The 17,892-nt window shown below is 51.3% G+C and overlaps 1 protein-coding gene across 3 annotated transcripts in view; it reads right to left on the bottom strand.

Moving 5' to 3' along the window:
* Window positions 1-1,798: 1,798 nt before the first annotated feature.
* Window positions 1,799-17,892, bottom strand: part of SLC7A1 (solute carrier family 7 member 1) — a 68,137-nt gene continuing 52,043 nt past the window's right edge. For all 3 annotated transcript variants that reach the window (XM_040979837.1, XM_040979838.1, XM_040979836.1), the window contains 10 exons: window positions 17,054-17,212; window positions 14,061-14,214; window positions 11,481-11,602; window positions 11,092-11,314; window positions 9,678-9,817; window positions 7,794-7,896; window positions 5,961-6,178; window positions 5,572-5,726; window positions 5,002-5,110; window positions 1,799-4,249 (listed from right to left, as the gene is read on the bottom strand). In XM_040979837.1, coding sequence (XP_040835771.1) covers window positions 4,146-4,249; window positions 5,002-5,110; window positions 5,572-5,726; window positions 5,961-6,178; window positions 7,794-7,896; window positions 9,678-9,817; window positions 11,092-11,314; window positions 11,481-11,602; window positions 14,061-14,214; window positions 17,054-17,212 — 1,487 coding nt within the window. In that variant the 3' untranslated portion in view covers window positions 1,799-4,145. The remainder of the gene's footprint in view (window positions 4,250-5,001; window positions 5,111-5,571; window positions 5,727-5,960; window positions 6,179-7,793; window positions 7,897-9,677; window positions 9,818-11,091; window positions 11,315-11,480; window positions 11,603-14,060; window positions 14,215-17,053; window positions 17,213-17,892) is intronic.

Here is a 17,892-nt window from a genome sequence, read left to right as displayed (position 1 = left end):
GAGACCAGGCAGAGAAGGCCATCAAGTGTTGGGGGTCAGGGAGAGCCGAGCAGGATCTGGAAGTTCCCGTGGGGGTGTGTGGTCACGTTGTCAGAATTCCCAAGAGCACAGCGAGCACATGGAAGGCAGAGATGGAATTTATTAACGTTGCGAAAGCATGAGATAATGCAGCCCAAGATGGCTTTTTTCCTTTTTTCTTTTTTTTTGCCATGGAAAGCACAATGGGACATGGTCAATGTACAGAAAGGGATAGGGCGGAGTTTCACATTTTTTTTTAAATACGTGACATATGACACCTGCTTGTCCTTTAGGAAACAAAATATTAGACAGGAGGAAGGCCAACCTGGTTGGCAATTAGCATTGGGATCTAAATCTAAGAAACTCCAAGGGGGAAATAAACTGTTAGAAAAATAGAACATCAAACAAGCAAAATTATCATACAATATACAGAATAAAAAATGCGCAACTCTCCAACATGGCTCCATATTCAGTAGCAGAAAAAAGTAGGCTGCGAACCACAGCTATTCAGGCTTGCTAATAAACCCACCCTCTTCAGCAGCACCTAAAACCCACTGAAGCTGAAAGGCACAACGTAAGCAGGAAATGTATCTTAAATAGATAACTTCTCCGAAGGAAAAACAAGTATACAACCTACAAGTTTGTCCGGGAGGAAAACAGCCAAGTCAGAGGCCTTGTTAATAAATTAACCATGTCCGAATGCCTCCTCCTGGCCAGCTTCCTGCCCCTGCTGGAGGCACTCCTGCCCTGAGATGATCTGCCAGGCCCTGGCCTCTCTCCTTGTGTGGGGCTGCCAGGCCCCCGTTCCAAGCATTTAGCGGTTTTCCGGGGGCCTGCTTGGTGAGCCAGGCCGCAGCCCCCTCCTGCTGGAAAGAGCACACAGTGGCTCAAAGGGGCAACAGGCACGCAAAAATTGCAGTTGAGTGAAGACCAAAAGCAGTTGGCTTTTTTTTCCTAAAAACATCCATTAGGCATCTCAACCTTGCTGATGTGTACACCAGGTAGCATCTGGCATACCTGGATCCATAAAGGATTGGTTACATACCCCAAAACGCCACTCCCCAGGGAGTCTAACCTTCCTGGGGAACCTGACTTGTAATACTCATGACCATAGCTAACAGTTTACATTATATACAATGAAACGTGACATGGATTTAGTTCCTTAAGAAGGTGACCTGTGTATAAAAAGTCCCATACAAAAGTCATACACCCTCTGCCCCAAGCAGCTGCCACCTATTTGAAGCTTGGTTTGAACACTGTCATCCACCCACCCTGGGATAGTCAGGCTGGGACTGGCTGGCTACAGAAGCTGGGCATCATGAAAAGGTACGTGTGTGCATGCGCAAACTTCCCGCCATGAACCCGACACCTGAGCCACAACAGCCGTGGCCCCACCTAGAGGCCTGGCTGTAGCCTCTATGTGCTCTGGTCGCACCTGTCCTGGGGAACTCTGATGGAGTGGGAAGAGAAAGAGCAGAGGGGGCGGGGCATGCAGAGTTCCCACACCCTTCCCAGCCTCTGCTGATATGCTGGGCACCCCTACTGTCTGTCTAACAGAGCCCTGGGCTCAGGTGCTGGGCTCCTCAGGAATTGGGGCCAGCTGTTTAAGCTACACCTTGACAATCTGAATTCCAGCAGTTCTACCTCCGAGGCAGCACCCCTCTAACGAGCCTGGGAAAGCAGCAGAGGATGGCCCAAATCCTCGGCCCCTGCCATCCACGTGGGAGACAAAGCAGCTCCTGGCTTTGGTCTGCTCAGCTCTGGCCGATGCAGCCATCCAAGGAATGAACCAGTGGATGGAATGTCTGCCTTTTCCTTTCTCCATAACTTTTTCAAATGAGACAAAATCAATCTTGTAAAACAAAGGGCCCATCTGTGTGCCTCTGTGTGTGTTCAGAGGATACAAAGAAGGATGTGTTAAGAGGCTCGCCTCAAACAGCACTGCTAAGGTCCCACCCTGGTCATCAGAATGCTTCCTGGACAGAAGCACACAGCACTGGGCTTAAAGCTGGGGTCCAGGCTGGAGTATCGGCTGCTGACCAGAAGTCCCTCCTCTAACCAGCGGGCACGGGGCAGCTTGTGCCTCGTGATCCCACCCGAGGGCAGGCATGAAGGCGCCCGAATGAGGCACACAACACATCTTCACTCTGTGGAGGGTCACACGTGATCAGCTGGGCCCTCCGCTGCACGCCTCCATGGATGTCTCAGCCAAAATGAAAGAGGTTTGAAAACAAAAAACGATCTGCCCTGTCCCTAACTGTCCTTGAACCACTCTATCCCTCAAGTTCTCTTTGCCTCATTTGGAAAATAACAAGGGGGGGAAAAAAAGCAAATGAAAAGCTACTAGGTCCTAAGAAAACAACAGACAACCAAAACCCCAACAAAATAAGTTAATATTTATCAAAATATTTTTACAGCACCAAATCTACATAAATTTAAATATCTTTCTTTGGAAAGCCGAGCTTTGAGCTTCTTGCTACTCCTAGAACACCAGCAGGTGGTGTTAGGAATACAGCTTCCAGCAGGTGGGCAGGTGCTTGGCTCAGGGGTGGAGCCCATGGAGGCCCCACCCACCAAGCCAACAAACTCATCAGCCTCTGGGATGCATTCACTCTCATTCTTGCATTTCTCTCAGAGAACAAGATGAAAGACGAACACAGTCAATTTGTCGGGCTTTTTCCATGTCGAGGACAGACTGGGGAAAAAAGGGAAACTTCAGCTTGGAAAGCAGCATCTGTTACTTCTGGTAACATCCCAAATGCCACCCGTCCCACGAACACAGGGGCCTGATGGTTCTTGCAGGATATTCCGAATGTGGAGGGCTCCTCGATACTCTCCTAGGAGTGTGTGAAATGGGGTTGCCCCTAGCCCCACCCCAAGCCCGGGGAGGGAGTGGGTGCAGAGTGCCTAGTGTATAGCAGGAGCAGCAGGGGCGGGGTGGGGGACACTACACTGGGGTCCCAGTAAAACCTGCAGCTCTGTTACACAGAGGCCTGAAGCCCAGGGCAGGGTGCAAGGATGCGAAGCTGCAGCATGTGTATGACTGACAGACACACCAAGGGGGTAGTAACATGACCGCACTCTGACCTGTCAGCCCTGGCAGGTGGTAATGATCTGTATCATTTTTCCAAGTCAAGCCCCATATCCACGCGGTGCAGGGAGCCACAGCGGCTGCTAAGATTCAAACCCATTACACATCAGCAAGAGGCTGCACAGAGCACGCTGGGGGTCCCGAGCATCAGGACCTGACTCTGCCACCACCCTGGCCCCAAGCTGCTTCCTGCTCCGAGAACCAAGAGACTGAAAGCCAAAAAGGCCAAGAATTAGGGGAGGGGGGGACTGGACAAGCTCCGTGTGGAAGAGCCAAAGTTCCAAACTCCGGCGTTAGGAAGCCAAGCCTGCCCCCACTGTAGTCTCATGTTCCAGTTACTCAGGACCCAGAGGGAGGCCAGTGGCAACAAGGATGGGCTGGAGGCTTGGAGGGAATGTGGCAGAACACCACCCAGTCTGCACGCATGCCCGCACACACATGCATGTATGTGCGGGAGTCTGCTGGCCCCAGCACCGCTGCTCCCACTGGGTGTGTGCCCTTCCTCCTAAGACCAACCCCTGCCTGCATCCCAGAGCTGGTGCTGCAGCCCAGCATGCACACAAGTCACGGAGGGGAGGGCAGCAGTTGGCAGGATGCTGGGTACCACTTCTCCATCTTAGGTAAACAGCTGAGGCCTGGAGATGTGCCGGAGGGAGTGCTCATCTTCAGTCTGGGGCTGCAGGAGCCTCTGGCGGAGGACACAGTTCACAATGCCAGGTGTGGTCCTGGAGCCCCCGGTGGCACGGGTGTGGGCACGGAGCTGAGAGGACAAGTGCTTTGCTGCCTTTTGGCTTCAGTGAGGTGGATGGGGCAGGGCGAGGAGACATGGATGGCGGTCGCCCCAGCTAAGCTGCCCCACCCGCCAGGGAGCTGCCAGAGGTGACCAGGCCACGGCGGCGGTTGTGGCCAAGGCTAGGGTTCAAGTAATGGCCCCTTTGGAGGTGCTGGGGATGTGGGTAGGTCCCAAGGCCCTGCTGGTGAGGGCAGGGGTCTTCCTGGGCCTCTGTAGGTGGCCCTCGTGGGGCGGGGCTGCGCGTCACTTGCGCTGCTCCAGGTTGCTGTCAGGAGTCCTTGCCTGGCCGTTGGCCAGGGATGCCTCCTCACTGTGCCACAGCCCGTAGCCGAAGTAGATGGCGAAGCCTGCAGAGAGAGACAAGGGCTGAGTTTTCCCCATCTGGACAGGCAACACACTGAGTCAGCCAAGGGCAGCGTCCTTCACACATGAGGGATAGCTATGTGCCCTCCTGGGTGCCCTCAGCCCTTACACTTTACCCCCCAAGGCCATGTCTGGGAGGTCCAGAAGCATGGAGAAGTCACTTGGGTGGCCCTTCGTGAGCCCCGGCAGACCCACAGGCAGTAGCCCTATTCCCCATAGTACCTGCACCCAGGGCCGTGAGGACTGGCAGGGACACAGTCAGGTGGAGGAATGGGAAGGTCAAGGCCTTCCCCCGTTCCCCCCACATCCGCAATGAAGGACTTAAAGGCTGAGTGCAGCCTCTGTGCCCCCTTGCCTCCACGGAGCAGAGGCCCAGAGGTGGGGGCACGCCGAGCACTACAGAGGGTCGGCCTCCAGGTGGTCAGCGGGCCCCAGACTGGGCTGCGTCCATGCCGGCTGACGTCATGTGATGGGAACATGCTGAGATCTGAGAGGACTGGAGCCACTGTCCCATTCCCTGCCCCGCAGCCCCTCCCACACAACCTGACACACAAGCCACCACTGTCAGCAGAGGAGAGAAACGCTGACTGTGTGTTCATTATGGAATCGGACACACGCACACACCCCGAACCGGCTGGAGGAAGGGAGGAGCCACGGGAAGAGTCTCCAACCCCCACGCCATCCCACCCAACCAGGAGCCAGGATGTTGGCCGTGCTGGTCCCCAGAGACACGTACCTATTAGCATCCACACCGCAAACCGGACCCAGGTGCCCTGATCCAGCTGCATCATGAGATAGACGTTCACAAAGATGCTCAGGATCGGCAGCACCGGCAGGAAAGGCACCTGCAGAGACATACCGGAGGCTCCGTCACAAGCACTGCCTCCCCAGCCAGGGACAAGCGATCATCGAGCAGGGCTCTGATCCCAACTTGCTCATCACCAGATGAGCTCCCTGTTAGTCTTGCTGTTTTCTTGTTGAACAAGAATGATTGCTGTGTCATCTCTCTCTAAGGTTGGATTATCTGTGTATCTAATAACGCAGGTTTTTGAAAATGACGCACGAATCCCTTGAACTGACACTTACAAGACATCCCTGGGGACAGGTACACCTCCAGGGAGCCATGGTGGGGAAGAGGGCTGCCACGTCCAGAGTCAGGTCCTTGGAGACCCCTGCTCCACAACGCCCCACTGTTGGCTCACATGCACCTCCCTCTGGAGCAGCCAAGCCCCCACCCCAGCAGAAAGGCCAGGGTCTGCAGCCCACCTTGAGGTTCCCCACATGCCTGGGGGCCCCAGCTGCTCACCTTGAATGAGAGCTTGGTCTTGCTCTCAGGCTGTCTCCAGATGATGCCCGTGACCAGCACACACAGCAGGGAAGACCCAGTGAGCACAAAGATAGCCCAGAGTGGTGTGCCCTTGCAAAGCACGGCCACGATGCACACGGTGATGATAAGAACGGCTGAGGGGCAGCAGAGACACAGAGATGCAAATCAGCCATTTCTCAAGACCCCTTGGTGTCCCCAAGTTCTCCCCTGAAGCCATCTAGAGCAGGGCTCAGTGCCATCAGCTACAGTCAGGCCAGAATGACTGACACCTGACACTGCAGTCCAGCAGGAAGCTAGACACTGGCTACTGCCCCCAACCCTAGTGACAGAGAAATGCGAAGCTGGCAAGCAGGGTCCTCATGTCTTACCTATGAGACTGGCCGAGATGTTCACGATTAGCCCAGAGAATTTGGAAGGCTCTATGTTTTTGGGTGAGAATACGGCTTTCAAACAGAACTTCTCTGCTTTGGGCAGAAAGCCTGTCTGGGAGTCACTGGTGCTCACAAGCTCATGCTGGTCCACATGATCGAGCTCATCAGTTGTCCTGGCCATCTGGTAAACCAGATTTGGTTGTTCGGGCTGGTATCTTTGGAAAAACACATGGGGCGTGGTTACCACCATCAGCTCCAACAAACTAAGGGGACACACAGCAACTCAAAGTTCTTAATAAGTTTTCAAGGGCTGAGCCACCTGGGACACGGGCAACTTGATGGAAAAGAGCTGGTCAGAAGGGCGCAGGGTGGGGACACAACAGGAGGGACGTGACTGCTGCTTCTGCACCTTTGAGGTCTCTGATTTGGGGGCACACAGCTTTCACCACGCAACAGCCGAGAGGAATGACCTGAACAACCTTCCTGTTCCCCTACGAAACGAACAGTGCCCCTCGACATCACAGCACTGGATCATTCACTTCTCACCCGATCACGGCCCAAGGGAACTGCGAGTAAGGACCGAAAGTGGAAGTGGTAATGGCAGGTTTCCACTGGGCATGCACCTGCAAGCGGGAGGCTTTGAGACAGTTTGTGTGACTGCATCGGATCAATGCATTGCACAACTCTGAAGCCTTGGAGTGCACAGCTCCGTGGTGCAGGGTGTAGGAGTGGCAGGCAGGGTTTCTGCTTTCACAAGCTTCCGCGAGCAAAGTGCAGCTTTAAGGGTGGCTCCTTATCTCCCCACCCAAAGTGACCAGAGCAGGCAAATCTCTTTGGCCTTGAAGAACTTTTTTGAACTCTGTTGCAAATAAGCACTTTAAAGAGTGAGTGAATTCATGAGTGCAGCTTCCCTCACTCAGGAACCTGGCAGGGCCTCTGAAAACATTCTAGCACTGAGCCTCTGTGAAGAAACTGGGGGAACTAGGGGTGTCTGCATACTCATTCATTGGATTCTACACGGCGATGGTGGAGGCTCCACCCAGATTACATGTAAATTAGGCACTGAGTCCCTAAGAAATAAAGCCATGGCTTGCAGGTGTCAACACCTGAGATGAAGCGGAAGGCACCTGCTGGTTGGCTGACAGTGCTGACGAGCAGGTGTTTTTGTGGTGGATGCTGTCTTGACCATCCCCAAAGCAGAAAACCTTGGTCCCCAGGAGTGCAGGAGCCCAAGGAAGTCCTTTGAGAGGGAAAGATGTAGATATCAGGGCACAAGCCAAGGCCAGAGACATTTGACTGTTTCTGTGTATGGTCCACATAAGATGGGCAACTGGCAACCAGCAAGGGTCCCTGAATGCTGACCGAGGCAGTCAGCACTGGCCATACACTCCTGCAGCCACAGTGCCCCAGGCTGCAGAAGCATAACACGGGCTTGTGCTTCCCTGCCACGGATTCTCTCAGGACCTAACAGAGCCAAACTCTGGTCCCCACTGTCAAAGGAACCCGGACCAAGTTTCAGTCATTACTCTGAGGTTTCAAGCATTTTGACTCCCAGGAGCCAGGCCCAGATCCAAGAGGGTGGGGGCACTGGGAATCTATCTTTATCCTTACATGCAGCGAGGGAAAGGGAGGTAGGGTCACTCCTCATGTTTCAAGGACATCTTCCCAATAAGACTCCCAGGTCCCAGCTTCCAGCTGCTCCTCAGCAGCGACCAGTGGAGCCACTGCCAACCTCAAAGTTACAGCATGGACGCCATCCAGTAGGACCATCTCCAGGCCATCAGTGCACCTGCACTTCTGTTCCAAAAACACACTGTTATGTGCACATACCGTAACACCAGCACGCAGGCAGCCACCAACGAGTACGCCAGCAGCGTGCCGATCGACATGAGGTCCACCAGATCCTTCAGGTCAAAGAGGAAGGCCATCACAGCTGGGAAAAGACAGACGGCAAGGTTACTGCCGACATCTGAGACCCACCTGTGGCCCAGGGCGTGCGAGGGGCGCTGCTTTGGCTCTCCCCACTCCAGCCCTTCCATGGAAAACCACTGTTCAGAGAAAAGACAGGTCAGGTCTAAATCACACACACAAAACTCTAAGCAGATGAAAGTCATAATTAAAATTTGCATTTGGAATACAAGTCACCTGTCTGGTCCAGATGGAGAAACTGACAAATGACATTGTTGAAGCTAAAAAATTCCACTTGTTATTCCTGAATTCTTTAAACATGCTGGCCACATCTTGAAGTATACTGCTTTCAATGTGACCACCATGATCACTCACAGTATTGTAGAATTCCACATAAAAAGTCATTTTGTAAGTTTTTAAAACATACCTTCCCTTTACTAGTGACTGCTAAGCCAGAGGTGGACATTGGCGCAGTGCTTAAGATACCACTTGGGACGGCCACATCCCATTGCAGAGTGCTGGGGGGGGGGGGGGCAGTTCTGGCTCTTCACTCACCTTCCTGCCAGTACAGGCTCTGGGAGGCAGCAGGTGATGGCTCCAGTAGTTGGGTCCTTGCTACCCACATGGGAGACCCAGATGGAGTCACCAGTTCCTGGCTTTGGTCAGGCCCTATCATGCCTATTGAAGACTAAACCAATGGATGGGAGCATTGTCTTTTCATCTCTCAAGTAAGTTAAATAATGGTAAAAACAATGTAAGAACATATAACACTAAAAACAAAATCCACAAGACTGGGCAAATTTACTGAGGAGGTAAAAAAAAAATACTAACAAAACTTAGTATATAATGCATTCATTTAATGTCCAGTCAACAAGCCACTGCTACAGCCTGTGACCACTGACATGTGTTCTCAGCTAACTAAGACCCTGGAAGGAGGCTGGCTTCTTTGGCGTAAACACAAACCACAAATCCTGTGTCCACTCTGCCCTCCCAGGCTGTGTAGTTTCCCTCCTGTTCCCTTCCTGGGCCTCCACTACTGTTGTATCTGTGCCAGAGGACAGCCAGGGTACCTACCTGTCCTGGTTACAAATGCAAGCATGGAAGGAGGGACCCTGCAGGGGTGACAGCAGACAGTGTTGGGCACTAACATCTCCCTCCCAGGTTCTCTCCCATCTATCTTGCCCAGGAACCCTAAGAACATCCCAGGACTCCACACTGATGTGACCCATCCATGCTCTCAACACTCATCTGTCAGAACAGACCTCGCCCCTTGACCTGCACCTGCCATTAGTTACAAGCTGGGGATAAACAGCCTCGTCAGTAATAACTCCCATCCTCTGAGGCACTGACAAGGCGGAACCTTATACAGCAGAGTTCTAGAGGCACTTGGATTTCCAGAGAAAATTCCTGAGCTAAAGATACAAGGGCCCTGAATTTACAGATCTGTCTGGGCCTGTACCAGGAGAAAGAAGAGCTGCCTACCTGGGTCTTTTCAGGAAGACGCTCTGGGAAGGGGAGAGATGAACGACTTGCAAAGGCTGGTAGGTTTATAAGCTCTGTGTACACAGGGGGTAACAGGGACGCCAAGCCCTCTGAGAATCTCCAATACGGGCTCTGTAACGCCAGCCTGTGCCTTTCACGGCCCGGGCAGTTATCTTTGCACAACACAGGATCAAGTGTAGAAACCAGGCACGAAAAAGACGAGGTCAAATGTCTCACAGGTTGGCATACTTCACAGCCTTTCACCGGGCAGCACTTGCTCCACTGTGCCGACAGTGGCACTGGGACCCGAGTGTAGGCACCTACCTGCAATGGCGCCCGAGGTTAACGTGGCAATGATGGGTGTTTTGGTCCTATTGTTAACTTTGGCCAGGAATTTGAAGAGCAGTCCATCTTCAGCCATGGCGTAGATGACCCGAGGCATGGGAAACATGGAACCTAAAAGACTAGCAGTGAAGAAGAGTAATATGCGTGAGCGGGAGCAAGCTGTGAGGAGTCACACCCACTGTGGGGAGGCAGCCAGGCGATCAGCGGGGACTGCCACCCCTCCACACTGCAGGAGGTCCCGGCCTGTCCTGGCATTCAGCAAACGAGCCCTAGGGACAGCACAAACTGTACATATAGATTAAGGTCAGGAATGGGGCTCATCTGAAAAAAACCTGCACGACAGCCAATGAAAACCTTGATGCAGGGCTGGCTTCATGGCTAAGCTCTTCTTAGAACTCTGGCAGGCCATATTGGAGGGTGGGATCACATCCTGGCTGCTCAGCTTTGACCTTGTTCCTGTTGATGTGCCAGATGATGGACCAGCTGTGTAAGGCCCTGCCAGGCACACAGGAGATGAGACGGAGTTCCAGGCTCCTGTTTTGGGCCTGGCCAACCCTTAGGCATTGCAGCCATTTGGGGAGTGAAGCAGCAGATGGGAGCTGTCTCTCGCTCTGTCCAGACAAATTTTATATTAATTCCTACAGCCACTGCTGGCTGGATCAGACAGAAAATAAATGCATTGCTGCATTCACAAGGAATTTTCCGTGTTCAATCAATTTTCCAGAAATAGCTCCTGTTTACAGAGACCAGCAGGAAACACTGGGGGGGGGGGTGGTGGGCAAAATGTTTCTCATTAAAAGGTACTCATTTCCCTTCTCAAAGTAGACTCCCTCCCCCCTTGCTTCACAGCTAAACTTTGGGCCAAAATGTGGTGGGCACAAAGGGGCTTGGTCCAATGATTAAAATCAGGGAAGGCAAGCCTGTTTCATGCTAGCAAGTGACGGTGAGAAGTGGGTCTAGGACTCAAGACTTAAAAAGCATGATGGTTTCCCCTTGCCCGGTGTTTCACTTTCCAAGGGGGCTGAAAACAAAAGGGTCAAAACTGCATAGTGTTAAATTCCAGAAGTATGCACTTCATGTTGTAAATCAATTTTAGTGCAGAATATTGCTCTAACTAGTCTATTTTGGTGGTAGCTGTGCTGTTCAGCTCTTACTATAACTAGTTCCCAACTTAAACTGGGTCACAGGCTATGTGTGGGTAAGGTGCACCTACAATCCCATCTGATCTGCATTCCAGACAATCCACTGGGGGTCCTGAATTTGTCCCCCTTGTGGGCAAGTGGGACAACTGTATGCATCACACAGATGAGCCTTGGGATGAGAAAGGCATACAGGCTGGGTGAAGGCATTGCCTCCTTGGACCCCTAGCAGTGGCGCAGGGCGCCTGCCTCACCTGGCAGACAGCGCGCAGAGGGAGCCCACGGCCACTGCGTACTTCGCGCCTTCCCAGCCCACGTGCTTGAAGGCATAGGGCAGCGGGCTGTCCTTGTCCAAGCACATGTAGGGCATCATGAGCGTGAGCGCAGCGGATACTCCAAAGTAGGCGACGAAGCAAATCAGCAGGGATGAGACGATGCCCACGGGGATGGCCTTCTGAGGGTTCTTGACCTCTTCACCTACAAAGTGGCCAGGGTCAGCCTCAGGAGACAGCATACACACCAGCTATGACCCACCCAGCAATGCGTGGCCCCATGGGAACCAGGGTCTTCCCCAGCTCCCTTTGGGTCACAGACAAGATGGTCCATGCCCACGTTCCAGCCACACGGGTAGCAGCAGGCGTACCTGTGGTGGCGATGCAGTCGAAGCCCACGAAGGCGTAGAAGCAGGTTGCTGCCCCTGACAGGACTCCAGAGAAGCCAAAAGGCATGAATCCACCAACGCCAGGATCCTCTACTTTGGTGTCACTGGAGGAACAAGTTACACAGGTCAGTGCCTGCTGCTGTGTGTTCAGATGCAAAGGGTGGAGCTCTTCCCCAGCCTCATGTCACTACCCAGCACAGCCTTCAGACCCTCACGCCATCATCCCAGGGCCACGGCACCCCTACTTCATGGTGGCAGGGCAGAGGAAGGGATACTAGCAGACATCCTTGCTGTGTACAGTCCAGAAGCCAAGGGTCCACACTGCTGGCCCTTCCTGACGCCTCTTCCCCATTCCGCCCTTCAGTGGGGAAAGGCAGGCACAGTGGAGGAGATGGGGAAGGAGCTGACTGTGGGGGCTGCCATCCCCCCACTTCCATTCCCCTCCTTGGGACCCCAGAGAAAGATCTTTTCTTTGGCGAGAAGCAGAGCCATCTGCTGGGTTCACAGTCCCTGACCCTGGCCCTGTACTTACCAGTAACTCAAGTCTAAAAACAAACACTTCTGCAGACGCCAAAGTTGATAAAGAGAAAGTGAATTGCTTTAGTCAACAACCACCGGTGTACTCCTAAGAGCACATGAGGCAAAGAGCCAGCACAGCCTCTGCACCCTGGTGGCCACATGGATGGGGCCTGGACACTAACTGCTGAGCTAATGGATGCAGGGAGAACAGCCACAGTGCATGAGCCTCTCAAGTCTCCAAGCATGGCTCCTGAAGCACTCAAAAAAACACTCCAGGCCCCTGCTGGCTGCTCTGTGGGGCCCTGCTCATCTCTCCAGGTGCTCTGTTTGTGGCAGTGCATGGTGTAGGTGTTTTCCTTGGCTGCTATCCATCTAGTTACATGTGAAGTGTGCTGCCCTTGATGGTCACCAAGTGACATGAGGCCTTCTACATTATTATTATTATTTGATTTGAGAGGTAGATAAATACAGACAGCAAGAGACAGAGATGCACAGGGAGTTTTCAGTCACTGGTGCACTCCCTGGCTACAGGCAATGGCCCTGGGAATGGGGGCCCAAGCTGAAAAAGCCCAGTGAACTCACTCATCTGAGTTGTAGGTGCTTGTGCCATCATCATTGCCCCTCAGGTTTGCAGTAGCAGAAGCTGGAGTCAGGAGCTAGAGGTGGCTGTTGATCCCAGGTACACTGATGTGGGATGCATACATCTTAACCAACAGCTTAACTATGAAGCTGTTCATGGTGAACCCCACCCCCATCCTCCCAATTCTGATGTCCTCAAATGCAGCCTTCATCTCCAACTGGGACTGCCAGCCATCTGTGCACATTCTGCTGAGGTAGATTTGGACACACTGCACTTACACACCTCGGGAGAAGTGTCCAGGGAAAGAAGGAGAGGGAGGGGCGGAGCCCTTTCCCCTCCCCCTTTCTGTCCCGCTGGCTAGTGGCCACTGTGGGCTGAGAAGGACAGTGCTCGGATGACCACTGCCGATTGTTGATCTGTTGATATTGCTGAAGCTATTTGGGGGCTTCCCTCCTAGAATCCGAAACCGAAGATACCATGCAACAGTGCTTCCTCTACGGGCCTGTACGGATGCCTCCTTCTCACACAGTCTTCCATGTCTACTACCCATTGATACCACATCAGGAAGGCCATGTCTCTGTAGGCTTCATCTACTGGGGAAGTGGAGCTAAAGCACGGGGTCCTGAGCTGACCAGGCACTGGCCTCAGGCTCTGGGGGCTCCTGAGTCAGGGAATGCAGGGTGACGGGCCAAGGCATGTTGGGGATGGGGCAGCCCATGACCACTCCTGTCTCATTTTGATAGAAACACACTGAAAATTAAAGTGGTACCAGTGTTGTGGGACAGTGGGTTGAGACACAGCCTGTAGTATTAGAAACCACAGATAGATCCTAGGTCAAGTCCCAGTTGCTCCATTTACAATCCAATCCCCGGGGAAAGCAGTGGGAGATGGCTCAGGGTATGGAGTCCCTGCACCCATGTGGGAGACTCGATGAAGCTGCCAGCTTCCGGGTTAACCAAGCCTCAATAGTTGTAAGGAAGACTGCCCTCCCCAACAACTTCTCTCTCTTTTCCTTCCCCCTCTCTTTGTGTAAGTTTGCCTTTCAAGTAAATACATGCACGTTTAAAAAAAAAATATGTAAAATACATCACCATGATACTACATGAGAAAAATTTGAATACAAACTTCAACATCAGGAAAGACAGGCCACTTAAGGGATCCAACACAGGTTCCTTATACACATAGAATCAGAATGCCAATTCTTGTTTTCTTGAATGCCTTCCTTGGCACACACAGTTTTGTCCTGCTCTAAGAAATGAACCCTAACACAAATGGCAGACACACAATATATTCTCAGCTACTCTGCTGCAAATACACAAAAGAAACCTCAATTCAAATGCTGTATTCTTAAAAGGTGTACACTCTCCATGCCACCAAGGTCACCCATGGGCACCTGGTTTGTGGCGAGGGGCGGCACATGGAGAAGGAGGGTCACAGGCCAAGGGATGGTGGAAGCCACTCACTTGTTCATGCAGGAATGATCGGGTGTGAGCTGCCAGTTGAGGAGCTGTCCTTTCACAAATCCCGACACCATTATGAAGCCGAGCACCAGCACGTTGATGCAAGTGAATATTTTGTTGACCATGGCCGATTCTTTCACACCGAGCATTAGGAGACCTGGAAAAGACGTACAGATAGAGGACTGCAGGGATGAAGCCCGAATTACCGAACGTTTTAGATCCATCTTCCTAAGGGCTTAGAAAAAGATCTTGTCTCCCCGAGGTGGGTATGGACAAGAGGAAGAACCTGGAAATTCTACCTTTAAGCATGCTGTTGACTCACTGTCACCAAACAGCAGCAGCAAAGTCAGGTTTTAGGATCCAGAAACCATAAAAAACATTTCACATTCTTCTATACTAGCACTGAGAAACAAATCAACTATCATGCACTGTGAATTTCTCTGAACTATTAAAATAATAAGTAAATAAATATCACTACTCTAACCCTAACATATCTAAAGGCAGAACAGACACTGTTGGCAAAGTGTGTTAGGCTAAGCTGCCTGCCCCACTCAGGGCACCTGTATCTCACATTTGCAAGCCTGGCCTCTTCTAACCCAAGTGTCCTGCTGGGATATCCTAGCAAAGCAGGAAATGATGGCTCAAGAGCTGAGGTCATCACCATCCACATGGGAGATCACGTGGAGTTCGGGGCTCTTGGCCTCAGCCTTGTCCAGCCTTAGCTGTTGCAGGCATTGAGAGTCAAACATAGATCAAAGATCTTTCTTTCTCTCTCTTTGCCTTTCAACCAAATGAATAAAATGTTGTTGTTTTTTTTAAATCCTTATTTGGATTGGAGGATGGATGGGAAATGGGGCTGAGAAAGAATCAAGTGCACGGGCAGTCATGAGCCCTAGATATGTGGGCAGGGCCCCAAACAACCAACACAAGCTCTCAGAGTGGGCTTCCCAATCCTTCTGGAAGGGAGGATGCCCCTGATGGGCACCTAAGGGGTTACAGAAATCTGGAGCATGGCATTCAACCATCCATGACATGCAGGTGCCAGACATGCAGGAGCTGCTCGCTCTTGTGAGAAGGGTACTGCTGGGCAATGACCCTTCTGGAACAAATCCAGGGGGAATGCTCTGTGGGATTTCTTGAGAGTGAGAGTTGACTTTCCCAGGAGGACATCATTTAGAGTAACTTTGGGATGTTAGTAAGGTTAACAGTAACAGCTACTACTGACCCCTACGGCTCCTCACAGCAGAGGATGTGTAAGCCAGATCAGTCCTAGCCTTCAAGTTCACAGTGGGAGGAAACACATGCACACACCCTCTCAAATGACAAGGCACACAAGCTCACGGCAGCAGAGTCAGCTGGCCAACTGTGTAATGTAGGATGACCACCCTGCCCCGAATGCCTTGTAGACATTTGGAGATTAAAACTGCTGTACACGTTAGATTGAATTCTGAGATGCAGGTGTCAGCAAAGAATTGAGTCATTAATCACAGGGTGAAAAACCTCATCGTCTTCAAATATATATATATATATATACACTTTTCCCTTTAAGTGCCCTTCCCTCTCGTGTTCATTAAAATGAAAATCTCACTCCGATCGTGTGAATTTATTTTCTGATACATGTGCCTGCCAGCTGGACCAGAAATTCTGCTGAGGCCAGCTTGTAGGAAATTATTCCAATTACATGGGGTAGGAAATAAGGTATGCTTTAAAAATTCATCCAAGACTTTGCGACCTCAGACAACAATGTTCCTGTATTTCGGCTTCATGTTTATACGGTCAGCACACTGTGGAACAAAACCTTACCCCAGTGGCCAAGATGCAGACCCATGTCACATGTCACAAACTGTAACCACTGCCTTCAAGTAGTACCTGGAACTGAAAATTTCAGTAACCACACACAAGCTGGAGGTGAAGGCTATTTACAGTAACAGTGTGTGAGTGGCTACGGGGGCAAAGCAACCAAGAGGCCTTGCAACACGCAGGTCCTCACTAGTAATGGTCAGTTGAAGTCTTTCCTTCACATTTTCTTGGCATGTAAATGACAACTTCCTCTCCAAATGTCATCTGTGAGTCAAGAGCTATTTTTTCCTTAATTTAAAAAATATATTGATTTTACTTATTTGACAGAAACAGAAGGAGTTGGGGAGAGAACACACTCCCATCCATTGGTTCACTCCCCAAATGCCTGCAATAGCCTGACTGGGCCAGGCTGAAGGCAGAAGCTAGGAAATCAGTTCAGCTCAGATCCTCCATGTGGGTGGGGCAGGGCCCAAGTACTTGAGCCATCACTGCTGCCTTCTCCCCAGGTGTGAAATCGCAGGAAACTGAACACTCAAATCCAGGCACTGCAATATGCACATCCCAAGGGGTGTCTCTAACTGCTACACCAAGTGCCTACCTCAAAAGGATTTGAGGTCTAAGCTGCTACCTGGGAGAGGGGTATACTCCATCAGAGCACTGGTTCAGTTTCAATCCTCAGTCCAGCTAGGCTAATGCATTTGGAACAGCAGCAGAAGATGCCCCCAAGAAGTTTGGATCCCTGCTAACCATAGGAGAAACCCACACAGTTTCTGGCTCCTGGCTCTGGCCGGGCCCAGTCCTGGCCGCTGAGGTCATTTGAGTAACCCAGCGGATGGCAGGTCTCATTTTCTCCCTGTGCCACTCTGCCTTTCAAATAAATAAAGCCCTTCTTAACACACACATGCACGATTTTAATTCCAGGATCACTAGTACAAAAAGCCTGCTTTATTAACAAAGTCTCGGTCCATAGACTTGACATCTGATTCTTTTTATTAAATAGTACACTACTCAACAGGTATTAAACAGGCCAGCCCAAGAAGCCATTAAGACTTGGACAAGTAAACAAAGATTTCTGCAGGTGTAACAATAACACAGGGACCAGGCAGAGAAAGGATACGCAACAAGAGAAAATCAGCAAATTTAAGCAGAGCCTGGCATATGAAGTCTACCCATTGCTCAGCCAGATATGACTTTACCTGTTAAGATGAGGATGATAATCACAGCAAATATGTCAGGGTTTTCAGCTAGCACCCCGGGGGCATTCAGGGCCATGTGTTTCCTCGAGAACTCACTGATGGATTTGCCGATCAGCTCATCGAATGTTGCACTCCAGGCTCTTGCCACGCTTGAAGTACCTGCCACAGAACAGACACGGGGAGGGGAACGGTCAACAGTGCACTGAACATCCGCATCATCAGCGTGACTGGGCGCCTGCAGCATCCATACGGGGATCGCAGGCGATGCACAGAATCGCAGCAGTGATGACCAGGTCACAGTAGACACTTGGAAGGGAGGCTTATTGTCTCACAGGGAGTGAAGGGACAAGTATGACAAGGCTTTTGGGGCCTGAAGTGGAGTGCACCTGATGTTATAAGCCACCTGCATATGCATGTTGTGTGCTTATAGGGTACACAGGGAAAAGAGGATTAAAAGTTCATTATGGTACAAAAAAAAATTGAAATCAACACTGGTTTTTTTTTTTTTTTGTAATATACATCTTTAATGAACTTGTGCAAGACCTATTCTGTTTACTTGAATTATGGTGGTTTGACTTACAAGCTTTAGACTTTGTAGTATTGGGAAAGCCTCCTTTCTCCAAGGGAAAACACACTGGGAATTGCAGTGGACTGTGTGCAGGAAGTGCAGTGTGGACTGTGCAGGAAGTGCTGTGTGGACTGGGGCTCTCTAGCACGCTGGGTAGGACACAATGACTGCTCCACATGGTATCATGTGGCGAGGCAGGAAGTGCAGCAGGTCAAATGGACTCCAAGTATTTTCTACTTTTGACCCCTTCAACTTACCATGGGCATACCTG

Source organism: Ochotona curzoniae, unplaced genomic scaffold, assembly GCF_017591425.1.
Source record: "Ochotona curzoniae isolate NIBS_2020 unplaced genomic scaffold, NIBS_Ocur_1.0 contig_3332, whole genome shotgun sequence".
NCBI lineage: Eukaryota > Metazoa > Chordata > Mammalia > Lagomorpha > Ochotonidae > Ochotona > Ochotona curzoniae.
This window is presented reverse-complemented; position numbering and strand designations above follow the sequence as displayed.